This window comes from Epinephelus fuscoguttatus, linkage group LG19, assembly GCF_011397635.1.
Source record: "Epinephelus fuscoguttatus linkage group LG19, E.fuscoguttatus.final_Chr_v1".
NCBI classification, from domain to species: domain Eukaryota; kingdom Metazoa; phylum Chordata; class Actinopteri; order Perciformes; family Serranidae; genus Epinephelus; species Epinephelus fuscoguttatus.
Window position 1 is genome coordinate 15563419 of NC_064770.1, and position 25975 is coordinate 15589393.

Genomic DNA, 25975 nt, shown 5'->3' on the forward strand with positions numbered 1-25975 from the left:
CGCATTACTTCCTTTAATAAACTGAACAAAGAAAACACATATTACAAAATATTTTTTTTTCTTTTTACAGACACATGAAACCATTTTCTCCTCCCTTTCCTTTTCCAAAGCAAAACAAAAAAAGTAAACAGAACCATGGACCATTATTTTTTTTTAAGTGTGTATCATTTTCTTTATGTAGAAAATAACTGCACCAAAAAACCAAAAAGCTTTTGTTGCACGAGTTGGCAGGGAGGCGACGACATATAAGATGAGGCTTTCACAGCCCACCAGGAAAAGCCGGAAAAGTTAAGTTTTTGTTTGTGTATATATATATGTACGTTTATAGCTTTATACTTCAACTTGCAGAATAGCGTGTGTATTATGGAGCAGTCCATTGTAATGTAGTGGTTTAATCCATATTTGAGACGGGAGGGTGAGTACTACAGGTTTGCTGTACGTAAAGGAAGGAAATGTTCACGTGGGCCGAGAACACATCGCAATTCAGTTGATGACAGAATATAATATGCAACAGCCTTTGGGTGGAATTAAAAAGAAATACAGTCCTGCAGATGTACACTGTTGTAGGTGCCATCCAAAGCAGAAACCTAACCCACATTTCCCCACTAGGCCGAGATCATTCAGGGGTCGCTGGGGTCACAAAGGAGGCACAAGGCTGAAAGCAAGGGAACTAGCCAGCATGTCACTTTCAATGGTAAACTCATGGTCCTCATCAGTGAGCCTCAAATATACCCATTCGCAATATTTTAGCTTCTGGTAGTCTTCCATCACAGAGTGGAGGACAGCGACTTCACTCTCCAAAACACTGATAACTGTTGGAGATGGGCACTGCAGTGGACATGACAATCATTTGTTTTGGAACAGAAGAATAAAGAGATCACAGCTGTTTTCTAAGTTGAGTGTCAGCTGCATGGCACTCAATTTGGAAGCTTAACTTCATTCAAGTCAGGACCTTTAGTAGACAGGAAAAGGCTAGGGATTGCAGGTGGTGACTGTCCCTAAATGGACTGTTAAAGGTCAGACCGACCTCCCAGGTCCGAACACTCCCTCCATTACAACACTTGTTCAGAGGACACTGGTGTTCATGACCTGTAGAGGCCTTTAATCTCTTTCTTTCAGACATTCATTTTCAAAATCTGTGACTCAACTTTAGCTACCTGCTCATGGTCTTCCAGTGAGTCATTATCTGTAGGTGTCCCTCTGCCTCTCCCTTCAGGCCAGGATTGCTGGAGTCGTCCCAAGACACCCAGGTCTGTGTCACTGGGGATTTGAGTGTCAGCGGGCAGCTCCATGGGAAAAGCGGAGGTCCTGGTCTTTAGGGAACTGTGCTGCAGTGGTAGGAGCAGCAGTCCCCAGTCCTGCTGGGGCCTCAGCTGCAGCCGAAGGTTTAGGTGGCGAATCGGCAACCCAGGGCGGAGGGGGCTGTCCCCGGGCCAGAGCGTCCACAGCGGGAGAGGGGTCCTTGCTGCGCTGAGGAGCCCCAGCTTCCGAGTCCTGCTGAGAGATGAGCTGGAGCAGGGCAGCTGCTACAGCAGGGCTGATGTCCTGGCTGGGTTGGGTTTCAGACCCAGTCTGCTGGGCATTTCCTTGGAGGAGAGCTGACGGAGGTGGCCCGGGTGGAGAGGGTGGTCGCTGCTCGGTGGATGGAGGCACCTGGTTGGCCTCAAGCGGTTTCCTTTTTGATGCTGCAGCATCTGAAGGGGCCAAACAGGACAGAGAACAAAACATTAGGTATCAAAGCACACTTGGCATATAAATCAACATATGGACCAACTATACTAAAACCCTTAATCATATTTGTCATCTTCTATGTTTAATTTGCAATAACAGATATTAAAAGTGTGTTTTTGACGTATGGGCCTGACATGGCACATAATGTTGACATTCCTACCTTCACCACAAGAGGGAGAGCAGAGCACTATAAATGTATCTTCACATCAAGTACACGAGAGCAATCATAAAATATCTACCAGTATTTTTGCGATAAAATTAACTTTGTTAACCTATCAACAGAGCTTAGATACTGTGAAATAAATACTAAAAATATTCAAAGCTTAGAACTGGCCTGTGAAAAATCTACAATCATGGATCTACTCAGGTAAATCTCAATGTTGAAAATAGAAAAAAAAATGCTTTTATTTTGATGTGATTCATCATCACATCATAAAGATTGTTTATTAAACACCATAATGCATTGGATTTAATTACTGTATGTTGTGTGCATGGGTCCAAAAATATTAATGTATGCAAAACAGATGCACCTGTATTTGTTTTTCCTCCAAACAACCACCTTAAACAGAAAGAAAACAATGCAGGAACTAGGTGAGAAAACATTAGGAAGGGCATGTACAGCTGGATGAACAGAAAGGGTGACTTATGTAGGAGAATTTTAAGTATTATAAAGGTCAGGACAAGATTACTAATTAGGGTTAGTCTATTTTTTTTAATAATCTACAGCAGTGCAAGGCGAACCAATGTGACGAAGGTTTCAGAGGCCTTGGCAGAAGAAATAACCAGAAGAAAACAGGACTGTTACCATTCCAGTGTCAGCAGCATAGTCAATAGTTTTATTCAACTTGCTAATCACATTTTGAACTAATATCTGAGTCAGAGTGAACAGTTTTAAACAAAAAATAAAAGTGTGACAAACCAAAGTTAAAAGAAACACATGCAGGTGAGGTCTAAAGATTCAAAACATTTATTTTCACTTGATAATTTATTAGACTTTTCTTCATAAAAAGGCTGACATTACAGACTGTTTAAAGAAACATCGCTTCCTGTGAAGAATCCATGACACCTGCTTTATCATGAAAATGAGGTGAGAGCACGTGTGGAGAGATGGAACAGACACAGAAACACAGACTGTGAGAAAGAAACAAGGAAGTGGGAGAAACGTGGAAGGGAACAATACAGTGTGAACCTTATTTATCTCAAAAAAAAACAAAACAAAAAAAACACGTAACTCTTGTCTGGTTTATTGAGTACCAGGGTCACATGACGACAAACGCTCAACAGACATTTTGTGAGGTCTGTATTTTTCAATATTTGTGGTCATAAAGGGGGACAATGGTGAGTGCGTTTTGAGGCTAACTTTGGTTTCTTTCAACCTGGCCACAAAACAGGCCGCATAGTAACCACCACAGACACTTGTGCAATGTCAATTTGCCACTGACAGGCTCAGATTGTTATTCCAAGTGTCTGATAAGATTATGGAAATGATCCCTACAAAGATAGACCTTTTGGTTAAAGACTAAGATCAACAGCCCTGAAATCATTTCATCTAAATAAATGGTCATTTAATCATTGTAAAGCACAGTTCATTCAAAGTCGACAGAAACAACTAACAATAACCGTCTGGGTTCGTCTTCCCGCTGTTCCAACAATCACCAGCTCTGGTTGGAGGTGAATATATGCTGGCTCTATACACATTAAAATCAATCACTATTTTAATGGAGTCTGGTGGTCGGCATTTTCGGGGCTGTTTTTGGTTCAACAAAAAGGATCTTACTATTTAACAAAGGTTTCTCTTTGTAGGGATCATTTCAATGATGTTATCAGGCACTTAAAATAGTAATCTGAGCCTGTCAGTGGCAAAAACAAACACTTTGAGTGGACATTCAGTGATGGTGCACATTTGCTCGGAGTATTTTACATTGCAGCCTGTTCACGGCTGCCGACTGCAGCCCTCTAGCTCAGTACTGGACAAACACAGGAAAATAGGGTCCAGGTTAATAAGTACCAAAGTTATCCTTCAGGGAATGTCAGGGATAAAGGAAGGGGTGGGGGGTGTATGATAAGTCTAACGGCCTAATTCATTTGGTTAATTAATCATTTGTTGATTTCCTCAGGTAGTCTAAATTGTATTTTCAGCATACAGGAATTTTGAGAACCAACACTCAAGTCGGCTTCTGTTTGTTCTCTGCCCTGCTCTCCTCATTCTTGCAGTCCCCAGCAATTCTCAGCTGACCCTGGTTCCTCCTTTTTTTCCACCCTCTAGAGACTAAACTTAGACTTGCCCTTGCGTTCAGTAGTAGAGGCGGACGAACCGCGCATTAGTGCCTCCTCTGATTGGACGCCATTGCTCTCGTCGCCCTGCTCCTCAGTTTGTGGCTTCATGATGTGGCCCAAAATGAGAGCCAGCAGGTTGGCCTGGTCTTCCTGGCTGAGTTGTGGCTCTCCGGATGTCGGCGAGAGTTCCTGGGGCTCGGGAGGTGGCTCTGGGGGCTGGGACCTGGCAGCAGACTGGGCCTGGTCCTCTGGAGCCCCCTGGTGGTCAGAGGCCTCACTGAGGGCCGACAACGACTGGCTGAGAGTCTCTGGGTTAGAGAGGTTGAGGAGCTGGGCCACCTGGGGCAGGCTGAGGTCCGTCTGTCCCTGGAGGAGGTTCAGCAGTACCGCCAACTCTGTCTGGTTCAACTGCTCTGCAGCAACTCCCAGGCCTGAACACATTCACGCAACCAGAATTCAAACTATGAAAATGATATTCTGTGCAAACAAAAAGATCCATAAACATTTCTTCTACATCATTCTAAATTATTTTTCACTTGTAAGCAGTGCAACAGTATGTCAGCATACTGCACTCCGTCTCTGTCAACAAAGGTAACAAGTAAGTACAGTAATAACACGACAATCAGAAAACACTGCCATGAAGGGCACCCCATATCATATGTCCATTTGTGATTCTACTGAATGCTTGTGAGAGACAGCTGTTACCTGACAACTCACTCTCTAAGTTGGACGTGGAGGGTGGTTTTCCAGGTGGAGGCGGTGGGGCTCCAGCCGGGCTGCTCTGGGACCGGCTGTTCTCTCCGCTGGAGGTCCCGGTCACATCCTTACGGGGCGCTTTGAGTGCAGGAGCATCCTCAGGCACCCCACTCTGACGTGCACGCCGTCGCTTCTTACTCCACAGCTCGTGGCAGTCCTGATGGTGAGGAAGACTGGAGACGTGGCCGGTAGGAAGACATCCCAAAAACAATAACAACAAAAAAAACAAAGAAAATAAAATACAAAAAGAAATCAATCAAATAGAAACAAAAGAGATAACTACTTCAACAAAAAGTACTTGCAGAGTGCATTTAATATGTTTTCCCACTTTCTCTAGCAATAAGAAATAAACAAAATAAATGAAAGGTGAAAGCAGAGGCCATGGGAATACTGACTCTGGTGGCGGCATCTTGCTGGGCTCAACGTTACTCAGAAAGTCACTGTTGAGAGCCTCCTCCGCCGTGCAGCGCCGTGCAGGGTCAAGGGTTAGCATTCGGTCCAGCAGGTCCAAGGCAGGAGTTGGTAAACTGTGCAGAAGGGGAAAGATTTTTTTTAACTGCAGAAACAGACGAAGGGGTCGATCACTGTTATTTTGGGGAAGCTCTGCATGGTTACATACAAGGCAAACTCCTCCCGCAGTTGCCGTCTGTACTGCTTCTTGGGTTTCATGGTGTTGAAGAGGGGAAGTTTAATGACGTCAGGCCACACTGCAGGACAGGGACTCCCGCACAGACGGCTGAATAAGAGAGAAAGGACAAGATGGGCTCAGTGATACAGAAAGTTGGGGTGTGATTGGGTCAGCAGAAGTTATTTTTTGAAATGTTATGTTCAGGAAGCAAATGTTTTCTAGGATAGCGAAGGCATGACACACCCTTCTAACTAGCACCTGTTACCTTAGTTGGTAAGGTTGAGGCATGAGAAGTGAGACTGGTTAGAGCCCTGACACATCACGCAACAATCGGCTGTTGTTCAATATTGGGCTGTCGATACGCTTCTGTCACCCTAGTTTTTGCAGCATGTCCTGCACCTAGGAAACGCAAAATTGCTTTCAGGAAAGGACAGCCTACCTGATGAGCTCCAGCTGTAGAAGTTCCTGGTTCGCCTGGAAGATGGGTTTCTTCTTAAAGAGCTCTCCCAGAATACACCTGAGGCGCGACAGAGATTGGGTAGAGGTGATTAGAAAATATACACATACAAACATAAAGCTCAAACTTAGTGTAAAACACTGTGTCAAAGCGAAAATGTGTACCAGAATCACTGTCAGACAGGACGGTGACCAATAAGTCCTTTTTTTTTTACATTTCCAATGGCATACATCATATAAGAAAGACTTTTCTCTCAGTTTCCAACATGAATAATCATAGACCAAAAAAATCCCAAAGTGCATATGAACACAAAACACAGTGTGATAGTTGTTTGGAAATGTATGACTTGTAATCCTTATTTCCATTACATAAAAACATATCACTAAACATATTAACCATAGTATCAGTATACCATCGTGGGTGGGAAGTTTTCACCTAGTCAGAGGATACTGAGTAAGAAGACATCCATACAACTTTATAAAACAAAACAAAACAAAACAAAACAGATAATGCAGCTTTGATGTTTTCTCATTTAAAGTTTATAGATTATCAAGTGACATTGAAATGAAAATGTCAGACTCAATGCCTATTTTCCAAAGCAACTAGTCCAATATAAATGAAAAGGTTGCTTCAGCTAAAAAAACTTTAGTCTACTTTTACATTAGGTCATAGAGCCTACCTACATGAGAAAACAGTAAAGACAGCTCAGTTTAGACCAAAAATGCCCGACAAGACAAGTTGAAACTTGCAACTATTTGCAATGTGCTGGTCTGCAACGTTCTCAAAACCTGCCACTTCAGACCAACCCAACTAGACAAGACAGCGTATCGTCACCATAGCGAAGACTCTCTTTACTTTGGTTCTGATTTCCAGCTTATCAGGCTCATGTTGTGGCTGGATTTAAATTGTAGCTTCTTAAAATATGAATGAGGATAGTGATAGTCAAATACTTTCCTACAGTTGCATTTCCAGTAGAGATGAAACATCAGAAACATAAAAAACAATCTGAGCTTCAGACTGACAATATTCATAATAGATATGACACAATAATTTGCATAACCAGCACCGATTAATCAGCCAGTGAGTGCATACAGTGGGCAGCAGCAGCTACCCACCGCTTGACTCCAACACACCTTTAGGATGGAGACAGACATATGTGTTAACAGCCACAGGGATGTAAATGAGACAGACTTGGGAAGGAAGGAGAGCTTGTGTCAAGTGAACATGGCGTCTGATGACAGTTTGTTACTGACTTGGCCAGCTGACTATACTAGAAGCTGATTGGGCCCCCCCCACACACGACTTGACAAGTTCAGTCGCAGGTGACACCATCAGCTGGCTTGAGTCGAGCTGAGACCAGCCAGTTCACACAGCTGCAACTTTTCTCTCTGATTTTCTCTCTTATCTCTTTTGATCTGAACTGGGCTTAAAGTGAAAATAAAGTCGTAACAAACAGATGTGCTACCATGACAGTATCATACTCACCCACAGCTCCATACATCAATGGCTGGAGAGTATCTCTCCTCTCCCAGAAGGAGTTCAGGGGGGCGGTACCATAGTGTGATTACTTTATTAGTGTACGGCCGACTGGGAGCAAGAAAGCAAGAACAGAGAGAAGATAGTGAGACTCAGTACAAATAGATCCGCTTTAAACTTTAAAATGCATTTAGGTGATCCAAACATACTGTGTTGATCTCAACCAGTGAGTGACTCTGCAGCATTTTCCAACTACTCAGTTCGGTCACCTTTCTCACATGTTGATTCTGATAATTACTTACATGCTTTTTGATTATTTGTGACTTGAATCACAGATTTGATGACCTCAGACTCATCTTGAGAAAATCATAAAAGACTTGCAACTCAACTTGAACTTTAATACTAATACCTCATGACTTCACCTGGACTACAGCCTTTTGATTTGAAAATACTTGATAGCTTCTCTCACACCCAAAGATTTAGTTCACATATAAAAACTACACAGTGGTCAACAAAAAACGAATTGCAGTATGCAAAACATGCAAGTTGAAAATTACAGAAAACGACCCGCAACTTCCAATGTCTTTTGGCATTGGAACTTGAACAAAGAATGTTATGTCAAAGCTAATATCACATAGTTAGCACGCTAATACTAAGCTCAGATTAGTTTAACAACAAAGTAACTTTTTAACAAGCTTGTTTTAACAAATAAATGCAAGTTTTAAAAAGCAATCATGATTTTTGTAAATATAAAATTGGCATAACTTTTATTGAAAAGTGCATTATGACTTGGACTTGGGACCTGAATGCAAAGACTTATTTGTGGCTTAGGTCCCACCTCTGGAAGTTAGATATTTGCAAATATTACACTTAAACTGACTCTAAAAAACTACTCTAAAAATCAATTTCTTTACACTATTTTAACTGGATGTTAGGAGCGCTTTGAGTTGTTAATTAGCTACTTTGCCTCATTACCTTGACATTTTTCTGTTGTGGGTCTTACTGAAACTTGGTTAAATTAATCTCAAGTGTCTCTCTACTCAATAAATAGCAGCAGTCATCTTTAGACCAGGCAGTGGAGTATTCCTCTATGTTATAAGTCTATTTGGTACTCTGTGCAAAAAGATTTAGTAAGTGGTAATCCTAATACAGATGGAAATGTTGAATCAATTGTTATTGACTTATCAGATGAACCTTGTTTTCTAGGACATGTTATCATTGGCTGTGTGGACAGACCACCGAGCTGTAATGTTAACTCTTTTGTTGATCAATTGCGAAATGGCTGCAGCTCATATCTGAGCTCTGAGTGGACCTTTGCTCAACATGGACATTCACAAGGAGTGCCATCTGGGTGCTGTCCTTCTGCAGGACTATGGTGTACAGATAATATCCCTGAGAGTCCACAAACGCCTCACACTTTACCGCTCTATAACGTAAAGCTTTTAACACTGGTCCCCAGCTCAGCTCAGCTCAGCTTTGAAGAGAACACTTCTGTCAGAGTGCAAACCCTGTTTTATATTACGGCTTAAGGCACGTCAGATTTCTAAGACTTTTTAAATGCCACTCGTAATGAAATTTAAGACAAATTTTACAATAATCAAAATCGAAAAAAAAAACAACAACAGATAATAAACATGAGTGACTCGTTAATAATATATCAGACTGCCTCCATAATTTTGCTGCTTACCATTCTATAAAGATCAAGCAAGTTATTCCAAATAATTTCTTTAGTAATTTTAAGATGTGCCATGTGAAAAGGTCTGTTGATAAACTATCTGGTATTGAACAGGATAAACTGGATATCATTTGTAGAGTAGCTACGCCCCCAGCGCTTTCCGTGACTGGGATCTCTCTGAAGGACAACAACGTGACAGACACCACCATCTAGTGGTGACTCATTGTAAATGAAGAGGAAAATCCATGCTCAGGTTTTGGTTTAATTACTGCTTCAATCATCATAATTAATCATATAGTAAAATCAGAGAAACACACAGATGAGGTCTCATACAATAACAATTTAGGAAGAACAATATGTAGATGGCAAACACTCTTGTCTTACCTTTCCTCTGAATTGTAAAGTCGGGCCAAACCAAAGTCAGCCAGTTTGATCTGACCTCTGCATAAAGAAACACACAACAAAAAAACAAGCTCTGTCAACAATGAGAATTATAGTTACCAACCCTGAGACACAAACACAACACCACTCATCTACCTGAGCCAGGCAGGTTATTTTGACTAACTAGTTTGCATTTAAACAAAACAAAACTGTGAAACTTGCTGTTGCTGGGGAGATCCAAAATCTATTTTTGGTCTGATTCAGGTTACTAAATCCTGATATAAGCATCACTTCAGTAATATTAAACTGAATGAAAAATGTATGCTGCACTTTGAGAAGGTAAAATCCAAATTAAATTGACTGTTAAAACTCAGCAAATGACAGGACAGGTGCAGTAACAAATGTCCAAACACCAAGTGTCTACACACAGTCAGTTGTACAGTAGCGGAGCAGAGAGTGAGAGCAAATTATAGCGTGGCTCTAAATGCTCCATTCCACAACAAAACCTGCATTTAAGCAACTTTTTATAAGCATCTTAGCTGTTGCAGCTTATGGAGCTTTCCCTTGCATCCTGTAATGTTTGTAAATTAGATGCAGGGCTGTACTGAGCAAACATCTGTGAGAAGTTGCTGTATTCCTTCATTGCTGTTATTTGAAGCACCCGGTTAGTAGCTAAGTAATTAGCTTTGCTGCTGACGCACCTCAAAACGCTTGCATTCTGATCATTAAAGTTAGCGTTCGACTGCTTTTGTTCTTGAGTTTACAGTATTACAGCTGCATTTAAACCATCTGAGGGAATGTTCCAAGCTGTTGATGTGGATAGTGCTGCTCCTAGCTGATATTGTTAACGTCCAGTTGTGTGAGGCAATCAGAGGTAGTAAACACATGAATAAAAAGTAGATCTGGCAACCTGTTGGCCATACTGACCATATAAAGTCACTTGAAACAGCTGTTACTGCTGAACAACAACAACAAGTAAAGCCTTTGCTGCTACTGCAAATGAACCTCATGTCCTCTGTTTATTACCTGTTGTTGAGCAGTATGTTGGAGCATTTGATGTCTCTGTGCAGGAAGTTGTTCTTATGGCAGTAGTCCAGACCCTCCATCAGCTGCCGCATGAAGCTGCGGACGTGCTCATGGGAGAACTGGACAAGGCCCGACTCCAGCAGGCCCATCAGGTCGTGGTCCATGTACTCAAACACCAGGTAAAAAGCACCTGAAACAGCAGAGGGAAGATGTGTTCAGATATCAGACACACAATTATACAAGTCCAGAGGTTAGAGAAGTGGTCTTGTGATGAAAGGGTTGCTAAGTACTTTGACCAGCTCAGTAAATTTAACCTGGCTCAAAGTCAGTGATTAGACTACAATGAGTACTCGCCTGAAACTGTGCAACTATTGTGCTTTGTCACAAGTGCACAGCCAGCTACAGTACAATGCGATGTGTATTTTCCAATCTGAAAGTGTAAATTATCGCTGCCATTAGCATCAGCCCTATTGACAGGGGGTTTCAAAGGGTACAGACAAGCCCAGCCCAAGGCCCAGGAGGGACCCATGCAATGCTCTATGGTTGACCCTTAAATGGGATCAAGTACAACAATTTACTTACTGACTTATATCACCAACAATATGAATTATATGTATTTACATTACAATTACATTTGTTATAATTTCAACTTGTCATCTGATACCCCAGCCCCTACAGTTATTATGAAAATGGTACAACCGAGTCTCAACAGTCAGATGTGCAGAACACACGTGTGCCTCACCAAAAATCTGGGGCTCAACACAGAATAGACAGGTTACAGAGAGAACAAGAGAATACAAAGGAGTAGAGACGCAATGGCCAAATTTCTGGCACAAAAAAATGTGTAAAGAAGCACCAGGTATGATGGGCATAGCTGAATGTGGCAAGACTAAGGAGCAAGGCAGGTTAACATATAAAACCACTGTAGCGGGGTCAGTTTTAAAGCTAGAGTGAAGATACTGGAATCATATGAAACTGGACGACCTAAGGCATCCACTGGCACCGCTCATGCTGCAGTGGGTGTGGATGAAGGGCAAAATTTGGAGTTTGTACCCCTTGCCTGTTTGCCTGATGAAGGTATAGTACCGAAACGTCGCAAATAAATGATTTATTGCAAGTTGGACAGTGTGCGGGAGTCCTTTTGCTAGAGTTTGTACCCCTGTCAGTAATTGCTAATGGCAGGACTGGGCATCACTGCTCTCTGTAGGTTGAAAGCCTAAAAGAAGGGCTGCTAAAGTGAATCATCATCAGCCCTTTTCACAGAGATGGTGTTAAAGGCCCACCACGAAGTCTCCTCTTTATGCCTCACAGAACCAAACAATGGTGGCATCATACTGCTCCTGCATAATTTTAGACAGCATGCCAGCATCGCAGAATGAAAAAAGGCGTGACAGGTGTGACATGTAAGACAACAGCATCAGCCTCTAGTGTGACATAACATGTGCGCCAGCAGTGTGTTACAAACAATAACAATGGCATAACATGGCAGTAACAGTCATTTACTGTCCCTGTTAAATGGAGGCTGATCTTGTCCTCTGCTCGGAGGGTAAGGAGCTTCAGGACCTCATTGTTTTCCCAATTTGCTGACTTTTTCGGGCACCATTCTTCTTCTTTCAGTTAGAAGCTAACAGCTACTAGCAGCTAGAACTACTATTAGTAGTTAGCAGCTACTTTTTAATGTCCCACGGAAGGTCGCACGCATAACACGTCGTGAAAACCTCACACCAAACCTGCCCATGATCCCATCCTGCCGGCTGTCCCGTTTTTACAGACCTAATTTTGGCGCTGTTACTACCTCTGTTCCCTGCTCAGAGGCCAGACAACTCTGTCCCCACCAATGCTGCGTTCGTACCTTTTATACAGAGCAATGCGGAGTAACAGGGCAATATTCCTGCTTTTAGTGGGCAGTGTAGAAGAGGGTACTCTTATCACATTAATTTCATCCCAAACCAAATGTAGTAATTATATCACTCCCAGTTTTGGGGGATTTTCTATGTGAGTGAGAATGGTTTCACTTAAAATCTGAGTTACTAATGCTTCTGATGGTGCCAAACATTTTACATTATTAATGTCTTGAAATTGAAGTAAAACTATTATTTCCAATACATCTATCAAACTCAGTTGTACAAAACATACTTGAAACAAGGCCTATAACATGATACACTGCAATTTAAATTCACCAAAAAAATTCACCTCAAATTCTTGATCAATTTATCTTAGACTGACTATGATTTGATACTTTTAACTGTACATGAATTTAAATAACTGAGTTATGGCAGACAGCATCTAACTTATTCAATGCAAAATGTAAGAAGTATAACAATCTGTGTTTTGGGCACAGGAATGTTTTTGCATCAAGCAAGTCTGTGGTTTTTAAACACAAGGCACCGTCACACAGGTCTGTCTCTTACATGGTAAATAAGTGAGTTTCTCTTCAGACATTTTTGTGGTATGGTTCATCTGATTATCAATACAGCCCTGAGCTGTGTGCTCAATGGTAGTGAAAGGAAAATCAACATCATGGCAACCCTCCTTTCAGACATGTTGCATTTCACAGCTGGTGTTTCAACTTGACAGCTGTTGTAAAACTTGCCCTACGTGTCACTGATCATCGTCAGAAGTACAACATGTCTGAAAGTTTCAGTGAGACAGCAGTGGAGCAACACTGTTATTTTTCAGTATTACCCAGCGCTGGCAGATGATAACTAATCCTCTTACCTTTGTCCTTTTTAAAGTCAAGTGCATCCTGCTTGTCAGTGACGATCTCCTTCATGTTGACAACACTGCGGTGTTTGAGCTGCCGCAGGATCTTGATCTCTCTAATGGCTGTGATGGGGAAACCCTCCTTTTCATTGTCCAAACGCACTTTCTTCAAAGCCACCAGCTCACCTGCCATGTAAAAAAGAGTAGTTAAGAGAACCTGTGACAGCGAGAATTCGGTTTCTGCTTGTATTAAACATAAAACACATGAGAGCACTACAGAGACTACATCCAGGTAATATTCCCTTACCTGTGTCTTTGTCCTTGGCCTTGTACACCTGGCCGTAGGTGCCTTCCCCTATGATGCCAATTATATCGAATTTATCTACACAGCGTTTGCCCCAGTCACTCTGGGTGTGTTTGCGCTCACCATATCGTGGGCAGCAAATCCTGTAGACCATCAAAAAGAAAACAAAAACAGATTAGACCTGAAGGGGGATTAAAGAAAAGGAAGAATGGAAGTGGGTGAGAAATAAAGGAAACTGACTTTGGTCTCTTCTTAAGGACTGCCTGGGGTAGCGGTGGGGCCTGGCGGATGGGGGACTGTGGGGGCGAGGATTCACCACCAAGCAGGGTGGGCGGCAAAGGAAGGTCGATGAGGGATGGCCGGCTGCGAACTTCCTTCTCCTTCCTGGATAGCCTCTGCGGAGGGGTGGACTTCTTTGGACTAACAGTGCCAAACAATACACAGAGATTAGAGAAAAGTGTAATTGATTAAAGACAGAGGAGAGGCAGACATTAGATATGTACTTAAAAAGCTCGTTGTTTGTTGTCAAATAGTTGTGCAGGAAAAACTATGTAATTCTATGAGTAGGACAGAGAAGAGCATGAGCCTTCAAGCGTACGGTTGTGATAATCTATAATCACACCTATAACTTAACTCTCACTCTCTGTTTAGTAAATGTTTATCACAGGGGCTTAACATGCAGGAGTTGAAGTACAGTAAGCCCAAAGGAGAATTTGTGCCAATCAAGTGTGTCAGTTTGATCCAGATGTGTGCTGTTCCCTTTTATTATAGTATGACAATAATTATCATTTAAAAAAGTACTGTACTGCTGGAATGACACAATCTTTTCATAAAACTGCCTATGCAGTAGAAAGATGGAAACACTTCTGAAGTTGGTGCTCCACGATGAGAGAAAACAGGAAAAGGGCTGTGGTGTTTGCTTTTGCTCTAAAGCTAGAAAACCTACAACTACCAGAATGCACTGCGATGCACCAATGTAATAAATGCTCCCACCGGTGGGTGACATAATGCAAGCTCATCCCTTTTTACAATATGGCAAAAGCACTTGTAAAAAACTTGAATTACAGCTCAACAGTAAGCTAAAATGTGCCCCGTACAACATCTGCGGTGAAAAATAGGCAACACAGTGACAGAATCTTAATATTTGATCAATATTGTTTAGTTTTACCGTTTGATCTAATTTTTTTCAGCCTCTGTTTTCACAAAACAAGAAACAGTATGGCACCCCCTTCCTGTTATCATATTATAGTCAAACAGTGCACTAAAATATGTTTCTGGAGATATTTTAGGAGGGAAATAGGCAATACAGTAAGAGAATCTTGGTTTGTATTTTATCTACACTGCTTAGTTTTACCATTTGATCTGAGTTTGAGAGAGAAAGTGAGAGGGAATCAAGTCTCTCGATCCACTTCTATACTCTGTGTTCGTGATGGCAGGCACACAAAAATGTGAAGGAAACTATCTGTACTTCAAGCAACACACACAGCCAGCGAAAATCTGCTGAATGACATGGAACATGATCTGAGAGTTGAGCAGGGAGACCTGGTAAGACAGAGGGATGTTTTCCATAGTTCATTAACACATACTACCTACACTGCCATAATACAAAGCTTGTTGAAAATTGTCTGTTGTCTAAAGGAGGCAGAATTGATACCATTTCGTCACCACGAGTTACCAAATCTAGGGGATATCTTGAAATGTCTTACTCTTACCTGACATAAGTGACAACAAAAAGAAAAAGGTGATGATTTCAATAGTGTATCATGATGCATGTACTGTGGGCTTTATTCTTAAGAGCACAGATGAAAGCTGCCAAGAATCTGACTTTCACTGCCTTGAGACGAGTGTCCAGTGTGACTCACCTGTCCTGAGTGTTTCCCAGCAATGCAGGTGGTAAAGGCAGGAGAGGCAGAGTCGACGTCTTGTGGAATGGGATTTGGCGTGCAGGGCTGCGTATAGAAGCCGGCGCTGGCGATTTTGCCTGGGATGTGGTGGGTGGTGTAGGAGGCTGAATAATCATTTCTGCCTGAGGTGGAGGTGGTGGAACCTGGGTGGCTGGAGCAGGTGGCATAGGAGGAGAGGGCTGAGGAGGGGCAGGAGAGGAGGTGGAAGAGGAAGTTGGAGGTGCAGTAACCTGATCTTCTCCACTAGGAGCGTCCTGGGGTAAGGGTGCAGGTGGTGGTGGGGGCAGAGGTTCTGCTGCTGCCAAGTCTTTTTCTGGCTGGGGAGCCACGGCTTTAGTGGGCCGTGAGGAGGAGGAGGAGGAGGAGGAGGGGCCTGCGGATTTACGTGTTGATGGAGGAGGGGAAGAAGAAACACCACCACCACCACCACCACTACTAGCACGAGCAGCTGCCTCAGCAGCCTGCCGTTCCTTCTTCCTGCGGCTCAGTTCTGCTCCCAGGCTTGAGTTAAGCGGCAGGCGGGTGGAAGGAGGGGAGCGGCTAGTTGGCCGGCTGCTGTGGGAGCTGGCCCCCGCTGCAACAGAGGAAGTGTGCCTCTTGCTTCGGGAACGAGAGGAGGAGCGACGAGAAGTTGAGTAGTGCAGAGGGGAGCGACTCCTGGAGCGGCCAGAGCGTCTAAATAAAAGAAATGCTTTTTTAATGTCATAAAAAATGCCATATACATTTCACATTCCAGAGCATGTTCCTGACCTCAGAGAACAGGATACAACACGTTGCATGCTTTTTGAAAACATTCACAAAAGGACCATAGTTATTAGTAAATTGAAAAGCATCTTCTATCGCAAAGTAAAATGGCTGTTGATCACTTTTTAATGAAAATCATGTTGACCTTTTGATATGGAACGTAACAGAAGTTCATATAGACGTAAGGCCAAGAGCGGAAAAGACTTTGAAGCGATACAGCTTGTTCCTTTGACTCCAGTACAGTCACAGATACTCAGCACTGTTTTACCCCAAGTAACGACAGATAACCATTACTCTTCTGTTGGTGCAAAAAATAGTCTGTCCACTGCAACATAAAATTTTAACTCAAAAGGGGCATCTCTGTTCCTTCAATACTTACTATACACAGTACATATAATTTAATCCTGCATCACTAACATTTTGCACTGCAAAATAAAATGGCTGTTGTTAAACCATGCGGTCACCTGTCTGTCTTGACATCCTCCATCCTTTAATGTTCTCACCCTTTGGCTTTTGTCTGTGTTGCATAGGCAAATAGAGGACTCTTAAAGCTAACTTCCTTTTAAACGGAGTATTTTGCTGGAGGGAGAGGGGCTCTGCGTGTGCAACAGGTTTGCCTGCCTTTAAACCTACAAAGCAGGCTGCTCATATTTGTTTAATCTAATAGTCAAATAAGTAGTAACCTTGATCACGAAACTTAAAGATGTGTGTGACTATGAAATATACGTATATGTAGACATAGATGGGTTGATGGGTAAAATGGTGTTCAATCCATAAAACAATTGTGATATTCTACACTTCCTCCATCAGCATGTGTGTGTGGTTGTAAGATATTTAACTAATCAGAACACATTCCCCAAGATTTTAAGGGCACCCTAAGGTGTATGTACTCACCGAGACATGGGGCTGGTGCTGGAGGACCTGCGGGTACCATAGGGACTGATGGAGCGTCTCCTTGAGTAGGGGCTGCTGTCCCTCTCGTAGCTGGAGGACCTGTGCCTGCTGCCATATGGGCTCTCTGATCTCTGCCTGCTGCGGCGGGACATGTCCCCGTATGGACTGGGACTCTGCTGGGCCACTCTCCGCTTGGAGTAGCCGTCATCCCCCTGCTGGCCATAGCCACTGCCCTGCGGACTCTCACTGCCGGCCCCTCTTCTAGGACTGGGTGAAAGAGCAGAGCTGGTGCCCTTCCTGCGAGGGCTGCCCCCTCTCGAGGACTTGCCCTTAGGGCTCGACTTGTGGCCCTTGGAGGACTTACGGTGGCTCCTGTCTGCTCGGTTCCTCTGGGAGGAGCTGCGGCTGCCCTCCCCTCGGCCCTCTTTGCGCTGCTGCTTGTCTTTCCGAGACTTCCCTGAGCGGCTGCTCTCCTTACTGCGAGACGAGGATGTGGAGGAAGTGGTGCTACCAACACTGGCTGCAGGCTGTACCTGGGTGGAGAGCATCAGCTCCCCACGTTTAGAGTCACCCTCCGTCTGCTGGCGTTTGGATGAGGGGCCCGAGGAGGACACCTTCTCCTTGCTTTTCCCAGAGCTGCCTTTCTCGCGGTCTTTGCTGCTCTTTTTTCTGTAACCACGCTCACCATTCCCAGAGTCTCTAACTTTATTAGGGTCCTTGGACTTTTTCCGGGGGTGTCTGTTGCCCCTGTCCTCTCTCTCGGCTTCTCTGTCGATATCGTCCCTATCGTAGTCAGGTGAGGGCTCCAGTCGGTCCGCGCCCCCCCTCTCTGAAGGCCTCGAGGACGGTGGGTCCGAGAAAGTGTCCGAGTCCGAGCTGATATCATCGTACTCCACCAGAGGCTTCACCGTGTTGACACCAGGTGGCGCCGTATCGCCGAGGGTAAAATCTTCGGGTCCCGGTGCCGCCGAGGACTCCCGATTATGTTTGGTTGATTTATGCCGTTTGCGTTTTGAAGAGGAAGAGGACATTGGAGACTTTAACTGCACCCTACCGTCTTTGCTCGCCTTGTCTCCCGCAGAGGTATGGGTCGAGGCCTGGGTCTGGTGTGGCACACCGCTGTTGCTAGATTCCGGCTTCCTCTTGGTCCCATGGTGTCGGTCCGACCCAGGCATCCCTCACGCCGGCGTCGGTAACGTTACCTCTCCTGCGACTGGGCTTCGGTGGTCCAGGCAATTCATTCACAGGAGAACAGCAACTACTCCAAATGCCAAAACAAAAGTGTTACCAAGCAAAAACAGGGCAGGAAAATACACAAAATAAACACACTAGGCCGCTCACGTCCAGTCCTCCTCAGCGCCAGTTCATTCCACTGAGATCGCCAGCATAGTTCGTCAAAGCAGAAAAATGCCACGGTGGTTTTCCAGTGCTGTGAAGTTTGTACTTTGAATAAGTCAGTGAATGAAAAAGATCCCAACGAAACATCGGAGCATTGTGGTGTCGTCTCCGTCTCAATTTAGCTAGCACCGCTAGCTAATGCTCGGCGGCTAGCGAGCTGTCTCGTAAAAAAGAAAAAGTCCCTTTGTGAAAGGTGTCCTTGTCCGGTGCCAAGTTAAGTAAAGGTGTTTTTATTCCACAGATTTACGGTCTTAGCATTCAGAAACAAGCTAATGCTTTCATTAAAAAGACGCTCGTTTCTCGAACAAAATGAAAACTTGACCCGGTTGGTACGTTACTGTTTACATGTTCCCTTTAATGTAAGTTTTATCCCCTATGAATTCAATATTGATTAGAAATCATAGTATTTTCGTGTGCAGTAGATGTTCCAGTTTATTATCAATGGCTCTGGGAATCAACCAGGCCTATATTTAGGGCGATGCTAGTGGATTTAATATCATCCACAGCCCTAGCTGAAGGAGACTACAAACGCCATTGTGGCTCCTGTGACTAGCAACTTCTGCGCACAGCGGAATGAACCGGAAACCGGAACGCTGTCAATCTTGTACGTATCTTAGCAACGGCCTATCACAGCACACAGCCCTCCTACTGTAGTCGTGGTCGCGCGCCAGCAGCACAAAATGGTCAGAGAGATGCATCAATCTGTGCAAGTTAGAAAATAATTTGTTCATCAGACAATTATTACAGGGTTTTGTTTGCAAGAAAAGAACACAGTAATGGCCTCGGAGAGAACGGAAGCATCGGCATGGTGGGTTTAAAATTTTAAAAACGATAAGGCTGGATTACCAGCAGGCAACGTGGGCACCTGCCTTGAGGCCCTGAGAGCTCCAAGCTTTCTGTTTGTCATGGTTTGTGCTACTTTAACTGAAAATATGTTGGGGAATAATATGCACCTCTGAAGTACAGTATCCACTGACATGATAATAGTGGGTTCCACTTTGTTAATTCTGCTAATGTTGAGGTTCTGTCTTGAGGAGGACCCATGTGACACAATCTAGGTTGAAAACCCTGCTTATCTGATTGCAGATTTCTATATTGATGTCTTTAATCAAATGACTCCACAGCAGCTCTGGGGCCAGGTAATCTAGCAGATAAAGCACAGAAACCATAAGTGTTTTATGTGATAAACAAATCTCTTATACTGGTCTCACAACTCAAGTATCAGGTTAGGTGTAGTAGAAACCACTCAAGTCAAACTTAGCATCAGTATAACAAACACTGAGATAATAATAATAGTTTTTGAGGATTTTTATTTTTTCAAGGAACTTAAGTTCTTTTCATTAAAAAAATAGAAAAATGTAACATGCATTAAAACATAAATTAGTTGAACAAGGAATATGTAATAGCATATGTAATCTGTATTTCGTACTTAAAAAAAAACCACATTCATGCACACTTATAGGCTTCTTTTTTGGCAGATTTACAGTTTCCTTCTTCCTGAGGCTTTGTAATATTTGCTCTTTGGTTGTTTTTACGGCATACTTTTTTTATGAAGGACGAGGGTGTTAAGATGGTAAATATAGCCTGTGTTCCGGTCTTCACTATGTCATTATCCTCTGATATGTGTTTTTTTAAAGTTTATATCTTGAATAATACTCTAAACTTTAAAAATGATTTTATGTTGTTTTCTTGACAAAAATGAATGAGATATTTAGCCAACTGTATATCTTTTAAAAGCACAGCTACAGCTTTGGCGACCCCCAGTGGGGGAAGGGACACCCAGTTTGGGAACCAGTGATCTAGTTAAAGGAAAGACCCAATGCCTCTCTTTACAAGAACTCTTACAAGACTTTACAAGTCTTTCCTTTGGGCTTCGTAAAGTGAGTTAAGTCAAGTCGATTATTATGGTAGCTGGAGTCAAACTTCACACACCTATTCTATAGTAGATTTGTGCTGTTTCAGCTGGGATTTGTATAACAAGGACAAAAAGCCAAGAATTGCATATGCTCACTTACCAAGTAAACTAAGTTTAATGACTTTTAAACTAAATAAATAGGGTGACAACATTTAAATTAGTTTATAAAAATTAGATTACAAAAAGAAGTGTCTGCTTTGACAGTTCAACATCACATGGAAATAAAATCAACATGTTTCTAAAGACAGAGTAATAACTTTACCTGCAGCAGCAATAAAACAATTACTGTAGGTAATGTTTCTGTCAAAAAGCATTTAAAAGAATGGAAATAACGAAAATCTTTTTTTGTAGGTGAGAAAGAAATAAGGGGGTTCTCAGTGGACAATGTATAAGGCCCCTCAGTTTTTAATGTGGCACTGCAGACGACATCCAAGCTGTGTTCCCCAGTATGATTACGCAAAATGACGAGTTGCTTTCCTGGCTGCCGATTGGATGCGCTGTCTAATGGGGCGTGGTGGAGAATAAAACCAGGAAGTGTCGTTTCTTACAGTAGTAACAAAGTTAGAATGTATTCTCGAGAACAAAACATGAACCAGAATAAAGTTAATACGCATGCAAACTGTAAATGTGTCATAAGAGGAGCAAACCCTCCGCTTGTGTGCTTATTACAGACAAAATTAGGCTTTGGCCTACAGTTCAATGACAGAGCCTTCACGGAGAAATTAATAGATTATTAGAGATTTGAAAAATTAAGATGTGGGTTATTTGTTGTTGCTATACCAGGTAGGCTTCAGCTTTATATATTCTCGCACACCCTTAATGGTTTCTATTTTTCTTACGCTGTGTTAAGATCTACCACCACCTGGGGACTATTTTTTTAATAATAGGCTAAATGTAATATTTAGGCCAGGACCTGTTGCCTGTGGCCATGTATTCGTGCTACGTGAGCTATCAGAAGGTTGACACCCCACTTTGATATTTATCTTAGCTCCTGTGCATGTACTGGGTCCGCACTGCGAGCTGTGGTTAAAGGAGCAGCCAACAAGTGAGTAAGCCTGTCGTGTTTTTTTCTCTGTGTGTGTGTGTGTGTGTGTGTGTGTGTGTGTGTGTTTGGGCAATACATGCCTCTGCTCAGCATCATTATATTTATTATTTCTAAGTGATGTAGGCGTAGTAGCAGCTCCATTTTAGACTGCCAGGTCCTATTCCTGTCGGGCTATTGTGTGGATGGATGGAAAGCTGTATAGGGGGAGGAGGAGGAGGTGAGGGCGAAGCCAGCAGATAAGAGAGCTGGCTTATTGGCTGGCTGCTGCCTGTAGCTCATATTTTATCAGAAACCAGGCTTTGCCGTTTGTGTTACAGGCCGAAAAAACAACGACATCGCACCCCGGGAGCTACCGAGAGGACGGTAGCATGATAGTCGTGGAGGGGAATCGGCAGGAAGAGGGCCCGTATCTGCATTTCACTTCGCCTACACCGAGTTCATTGAGTCGGTAACCAGCGTCCCGACATGGGGAAGGAGGTAAATGGTGTTTCCCGGAGCCGGTTTGAGGTGAGTCTACCACTAATATTACCTGACAGTCACTGATACACATCATACACAGCAGTTAAACACGTTAGGATATGGGCCTACATGGTGACTGTCGCTGTATTTATTGTAAAACTACGCTTATGGTGCTGTGGATGCAGCTTCCGCAGTCAATGTTTGGGATTAGGTCAAACGCTGTTGTTTTGTTCAAACAACACAGCCGAGGCCTGGCGTGTCATGTCGGTGAGGACACAACTTGGTATATCCCACTAAGCCCTGTCGAGCTGTTCATCAATTAATGGAGGGTTTTTAAAGGTCCTAAAATGCTATCCTCGCCTCCCCTTGCGCCGTCAAAACAAAGACAGAGGCTACATGGAGCAGCCGAGGAAGCGCATGTTAACATATTCACCAGGAAAAGGAATATGCTGACTTCACTTTTATAAGAAGGTGTGTTATCATTGTGCACATATCCGCAGAGGTGTGTTTTTACGTGCTAGGACCTTTCTTTATTGGCATGGAGAGCAGTGTGTATCCACGGCCGCTGCGGTTGTGGGGGCCTCGGGTTGACTGCTCCACGCACCCCGTGTTAGCACAGCCAACTATCAACAAAAAGGCCCGAGCTGCCACAATGTAACACACACCATAACCTGCACTGATAGCACAAGGGGCCACACGCACACACACACGTAAGCTACGCCGTTGTTCTGTAGCATTTACCATTGTATTAAACTTTGTGTCGCAGCCGCGAGCGTAGCTCAATATTTTTGTTTTAAAACTTGCACTCAGACGCGATATGTATGTATGAATGTATGTATCCGGACGGTGACATTGGGCTGTGTAGCCTGAGCACTTGGTGTTGTTTAATCCCCAGCTAGCGTGGGATTTGTGTGTGGTTTTATTTATTTTTAACGGTGCAACAGCTGACGACTCAGAAGATTCAGGCCGTTACCTTCTGGCCCGACAGCTGCGGTGGAGCTGCTGTGTCAACTCCGGCGGATTTTGGCCAGGAGAATACCGGAAGTGCCGCGACCTTGACTTCAAAATAAAACATAATATTATTTGTATTGTCATGGTTTGGGGCTCCTGTTGAGGGGGTACCTGCTCTGGAGCTTTTAGTTTTAACGGGAGAAATTTCCAGTCTTTCCTTCAACTTGTCTCGTGTAGGTTTATGTGAAAGGTTATTTCATTTTGTATATTTTTACATTGTATATAGGTTTACAAAGCAACAGCCCTGTTCATAAAACATTTTCGTTAAGACATAAGAATCTGATTTATTCCCAAGTAGATGTTCACATACAAGGAATTGGCTTTGGTGTATTGGTGCATGACAGAAAACAAAATAAAAGTAAGTACTATAAAGCCAGGAAACATGGAGATAAAAAAGAAAAACATACAATAAGATTAATTTCTCCTACACAATTCAAAGGCGAATTAGTTTTAGAAGTAGCCCAGTAGTTTTTTGCAGAAGTAAGAGCTGCAATGATTAATAGATTCATTGATTAGTTGTCAACTGTCACATTAATTGTCAACTACTTTAAAAATCTAATAATTATGATCCAATAATCGTAATAAAAAAAGTCAAAATAATTTGATTCCAGATTCTTAAATGTGAACATTTTCTGTTTTTTCTCCTTCTCTATGACAGTAAACTGAATATTTGTAGGTTGTAGACAAATCAAGACATTTGAGCATGTCATCTTGGGCTTTGGGAATAGCTGACATTTTTTTTTACCATTTTCTGACAAGACCAAACAGCCAACCAATTAGCTGAAAAAATAATCAACAGATTAATAGGTAATAGTTAGTTGCAGCCCCAGCAGAAATGTGCTAAATTATTGTCAAGGGGAAGTGTAAAGTTTTTACAGTATGAAGTATAAAGACACTGCAAGCCCATACAATACAGTATGTCTACTATGCATATGTATCAGCCTGTATCAGTCCTGGTAGTATAGTATAACAAGTAGAGTTTGACAAAGGTGCTAATCTTAAAATGCAAAATGCTATTTAAGGTTTTTTGAAAAAGGCATGCAATCATTGAATTTGACGACGAGCATGATTGATGTGATACAGTTTGTTTTAGCCTATGGTATATTTTACTCTATATGGATCATGATGCTGTCAGTCTATAAGAAGGCTTTATTTGAGACTAATCTCTGAGATTTTTGAGCTGAGATATTTGTCATGTATACATGCTCTTTTCATTCCCTTGTCTATTTTTGCGGGGCAATACAAATTGGTTACTAGTTGATTTTTATTGATGAAAATGAATGCAATCAATCCATGTACTTAGGTAGTTGAAGGATATAGGATAAAAACACAATACATGGAAAAAGACTAATGGAAGGAACCCCAAGAGTAAAGGTAAAACAGTTTCAGGTCATCAAATGCACAGTAGTTGAACCCAGTTGTTACATTGTCTGTGAGGCAGAGTTTTACTTTGACAGGCATTTCCAGAAGTTTCCTCTTAATCTCCATGTAGCTTTACTGCTCTGCAGTAGATACAGATCTGTTGTTGTATAGCAGCCTTTAACAAAAGACTACAGTTCTCTGAAAAGTAGACATACATGAATGACCCCTAGTTTCATTTCCCAATTAAAACAATATGTAAATAATAACCATATTGTGATTGACATTATCACTCCTTGTGTTTGAGTGGGTGAAGCGATGTAAGACTTGTTGAAGCCGTTTCAGCAGGAGGCAGCAAAACAGTCTGTTTATTGCTGATGGCTCGTCTCTTGGGTGTTAAACAAGTAAGTTGTCCTTAATTACATCCATGGATAGATAAGGATAAAGTAATTATCTGAACCAAATGTAGCCAATGGTTTAACATCAACACACAGTGTAAAGAACAGGTTTAAGTGCCATACTGGTATAAAAATAATTTGAGCAAGCAACAAAACAAGAGTTTTTCTAAAAATATGTCTCTGTTGTGCTTCACAATGATCTCTAGCTGGAGGTTACAGTGCGCCCAGCTTTTTACCTCCTGCCAGGCCTGCTTCGCTGGCTATAGCTGACCAGTGGAGAAAACATAATGCTCACATTCATACAGCATCAGGTTCATTTTATGTTAGATTACAAAAGGGGACAGTGTATGCCCATTGACCATGCGCATCTGGTTCTTTGGAAATGGCCCTGGATTATTTGGCCAGAAAGTAGCGCTGTGGAGGGCGAGCTGTCAGAGTCAATTTGCCCCAAATCCAAACGCGAAATGTCTGTCCCTTCTTACTCCCTCAAAATTTTACACGTCTGCGCTGGCAGGCAGCCCCTGCATAGACAGCTGTGTGTGTGTTGTGTCTATGTGTGTGTGTGTCTATCAGAGAGACATAGAGAGGCTTTGACCCACCCAGAGCTGACTGGATTTCTAAACAGATAGAGCTGTCAGTTTGTTTTTATGAGCTGATGAATAGGTTTGCTTAAGTTTTTACGTCCCTCAAAATCTGAAGCTATTGTGAATGTGCTTTTAGGACAGGCACAGAGCAAACTCGATTAGGACTCATTCATTTTTTTTTGTTTGAACACAATAAATAAACATTTAATTTATTTTGGGATCGTGACTGTGTCATGTTTGTACCTGTAAGGAAGTGCAAATAAGGACATGCAAATTCCTCGCTGATCTTGTCACAGATGTTTGCCTATTGTAAATAGCATGTGCACTTTTTATTTACACACCAGAGCCCCCACCCCTTAATTACTCGTCTCTGGTTTAGATTTATCTTTCTAAATCTATGGAGGAAAATGGATTGTGCCAGATGCTGCTTCATTCGCCTTGTTGTGACTCAGTGGATGCACGCAAATGTCATCTTCTCGACATCTTACATTTTACAATCTAGCACAGTGTTACTTCCCACAAATAATGTGACGCCTGGAGTTTTCAGTAAGTGTGTGTGTGTGTGCATCTAAGTAGCTGGGTCTTAATAAATGCTAATTAACTGTCTCTTTGTGTACTGAGGCTTTTTCTGTGGATTATAGGCACGTATTTGTGCTCCCACAGCATGCAGTTATTTGTGTGGAAATCCATTAGTTGTTTGCAGAATCTGGAGTAATTCATCAAAGAGTCACAGACAATATATTGTAACTAATTCTAGTTACAGCTTCAGCAATAACAATTATTTTCATTGTTGATTATTCTGTTGATTATTTTCTCAATTAAGCAATTAGTTGTTTGGTCTATGAAATGT

General features: G+C 42.5%; 2 protein-coding genes across 7 annotated transcripts in view; one reads left to right on the forward strand and one right to left on the reverse strand.

Moving 5' to 3' along the window:
* On the reverse strand, nucleotides 1-18292 carry cdk12 (cyclin-dependent kinase 12). Of its 3 annotated transcripts, none has more exons than XM_049562311.1 (14): nucleotides 16957-18292; nucleotides 15277-15993; nucleotides 13655-13834; nucleotides 13418-13557; nucleotides 13126-13296; nucleotides 10408-10597; nucleotides 9385-9441; nucleotides 7335-7436; nucleotides 5832-5909; nucleotides 5384-5500; nucleotides 5160-5291; nucleotides 4726-4937; nucleotides 4017-4439; nucleotides 1-1694 (listed from the first exon to the last, which is right to left on the reverse strand). In XM_049562311.1, the coding sequence occupies exons 1-14, from the start codon at nucleotides 18129-18131 to the stop codon at nucleotides 1276-1278; spliced, it is 4113 nt and encodes a 1370-aa protein (XP_049418268.1). In that variant the 5' UTR covers nucleotides 18132-18292; the 3' UTR covers nucleotides 1-1275. The 3 variants fall into 3 exon arrangements, with proteins under 3 accessions (XP_049418268.1, XP_049418269.1, XP_049418266.1); XM_049562312.1 differs by having other exon boundaries at nucleotides 4047-4439; nucleotides 4714-4937; XM_049562309.1 differs by having other exon boundaries at nucleotides 4714-4937.
* fbxl20 (F-box and leucine-rich repeat protein 20) overlaps nucleotides 14938-25975 on the forward strand; it is a 23206-nt gene continuing 12168 nt past the window's right edge. The window contains exons 1-3 of one of the 4 annotated variants that reach the window (XM_049562318.1): nucleotides 14938-14959; nucleotides 21258-21314; nucleotides 21632-21821. In XM_049562318.1, the coding sequence (XP_049418275.1) occupies nucleotides 21780-21821 (42 nt within the window). In that variant the 5' untranslated portion in view covers nucleotides 14938-14959; nucleotides 21258-21314; nucleotides 21632-21779. Of the gene's footprint in view, nucleotides 14960-17903; nucleotides 18040-21257; nucleotides 21315-21356; nucleotides 21532-21631; nucleotides 21822-25975 lie in introns of those variants that run through there. The other 3 variants (XM_049562317.1, XM_049562320.1, XM_049562319.1) reach the window with 3 other exon arrangements.

Bases quoted from the DNA above. Each gene is read 5' to 3' on its own strand.
- cdk12 (XM_049562309.1), bottom strand. From the start codon at position 18,131: ATGCCTGGGTCGGACCGACACCATGGGACCAAGAGGAAGCCGGAATCT. The intron at 15,994-16,956 runs GTGAGTACATAC...TCTTTTATTTAG, and splicing joins AGCACCAGCCCCATGTCTCG to ACGCTCTGGCCGCTCCAGGA. The intron at 1,695-4,016 runs GCAAGTCTAAGT...TGGCCCCTTCAG, and splicing joins CTCTACTACTGAACGCAAGG to ATGCTGCAGCATCAAAAAGG.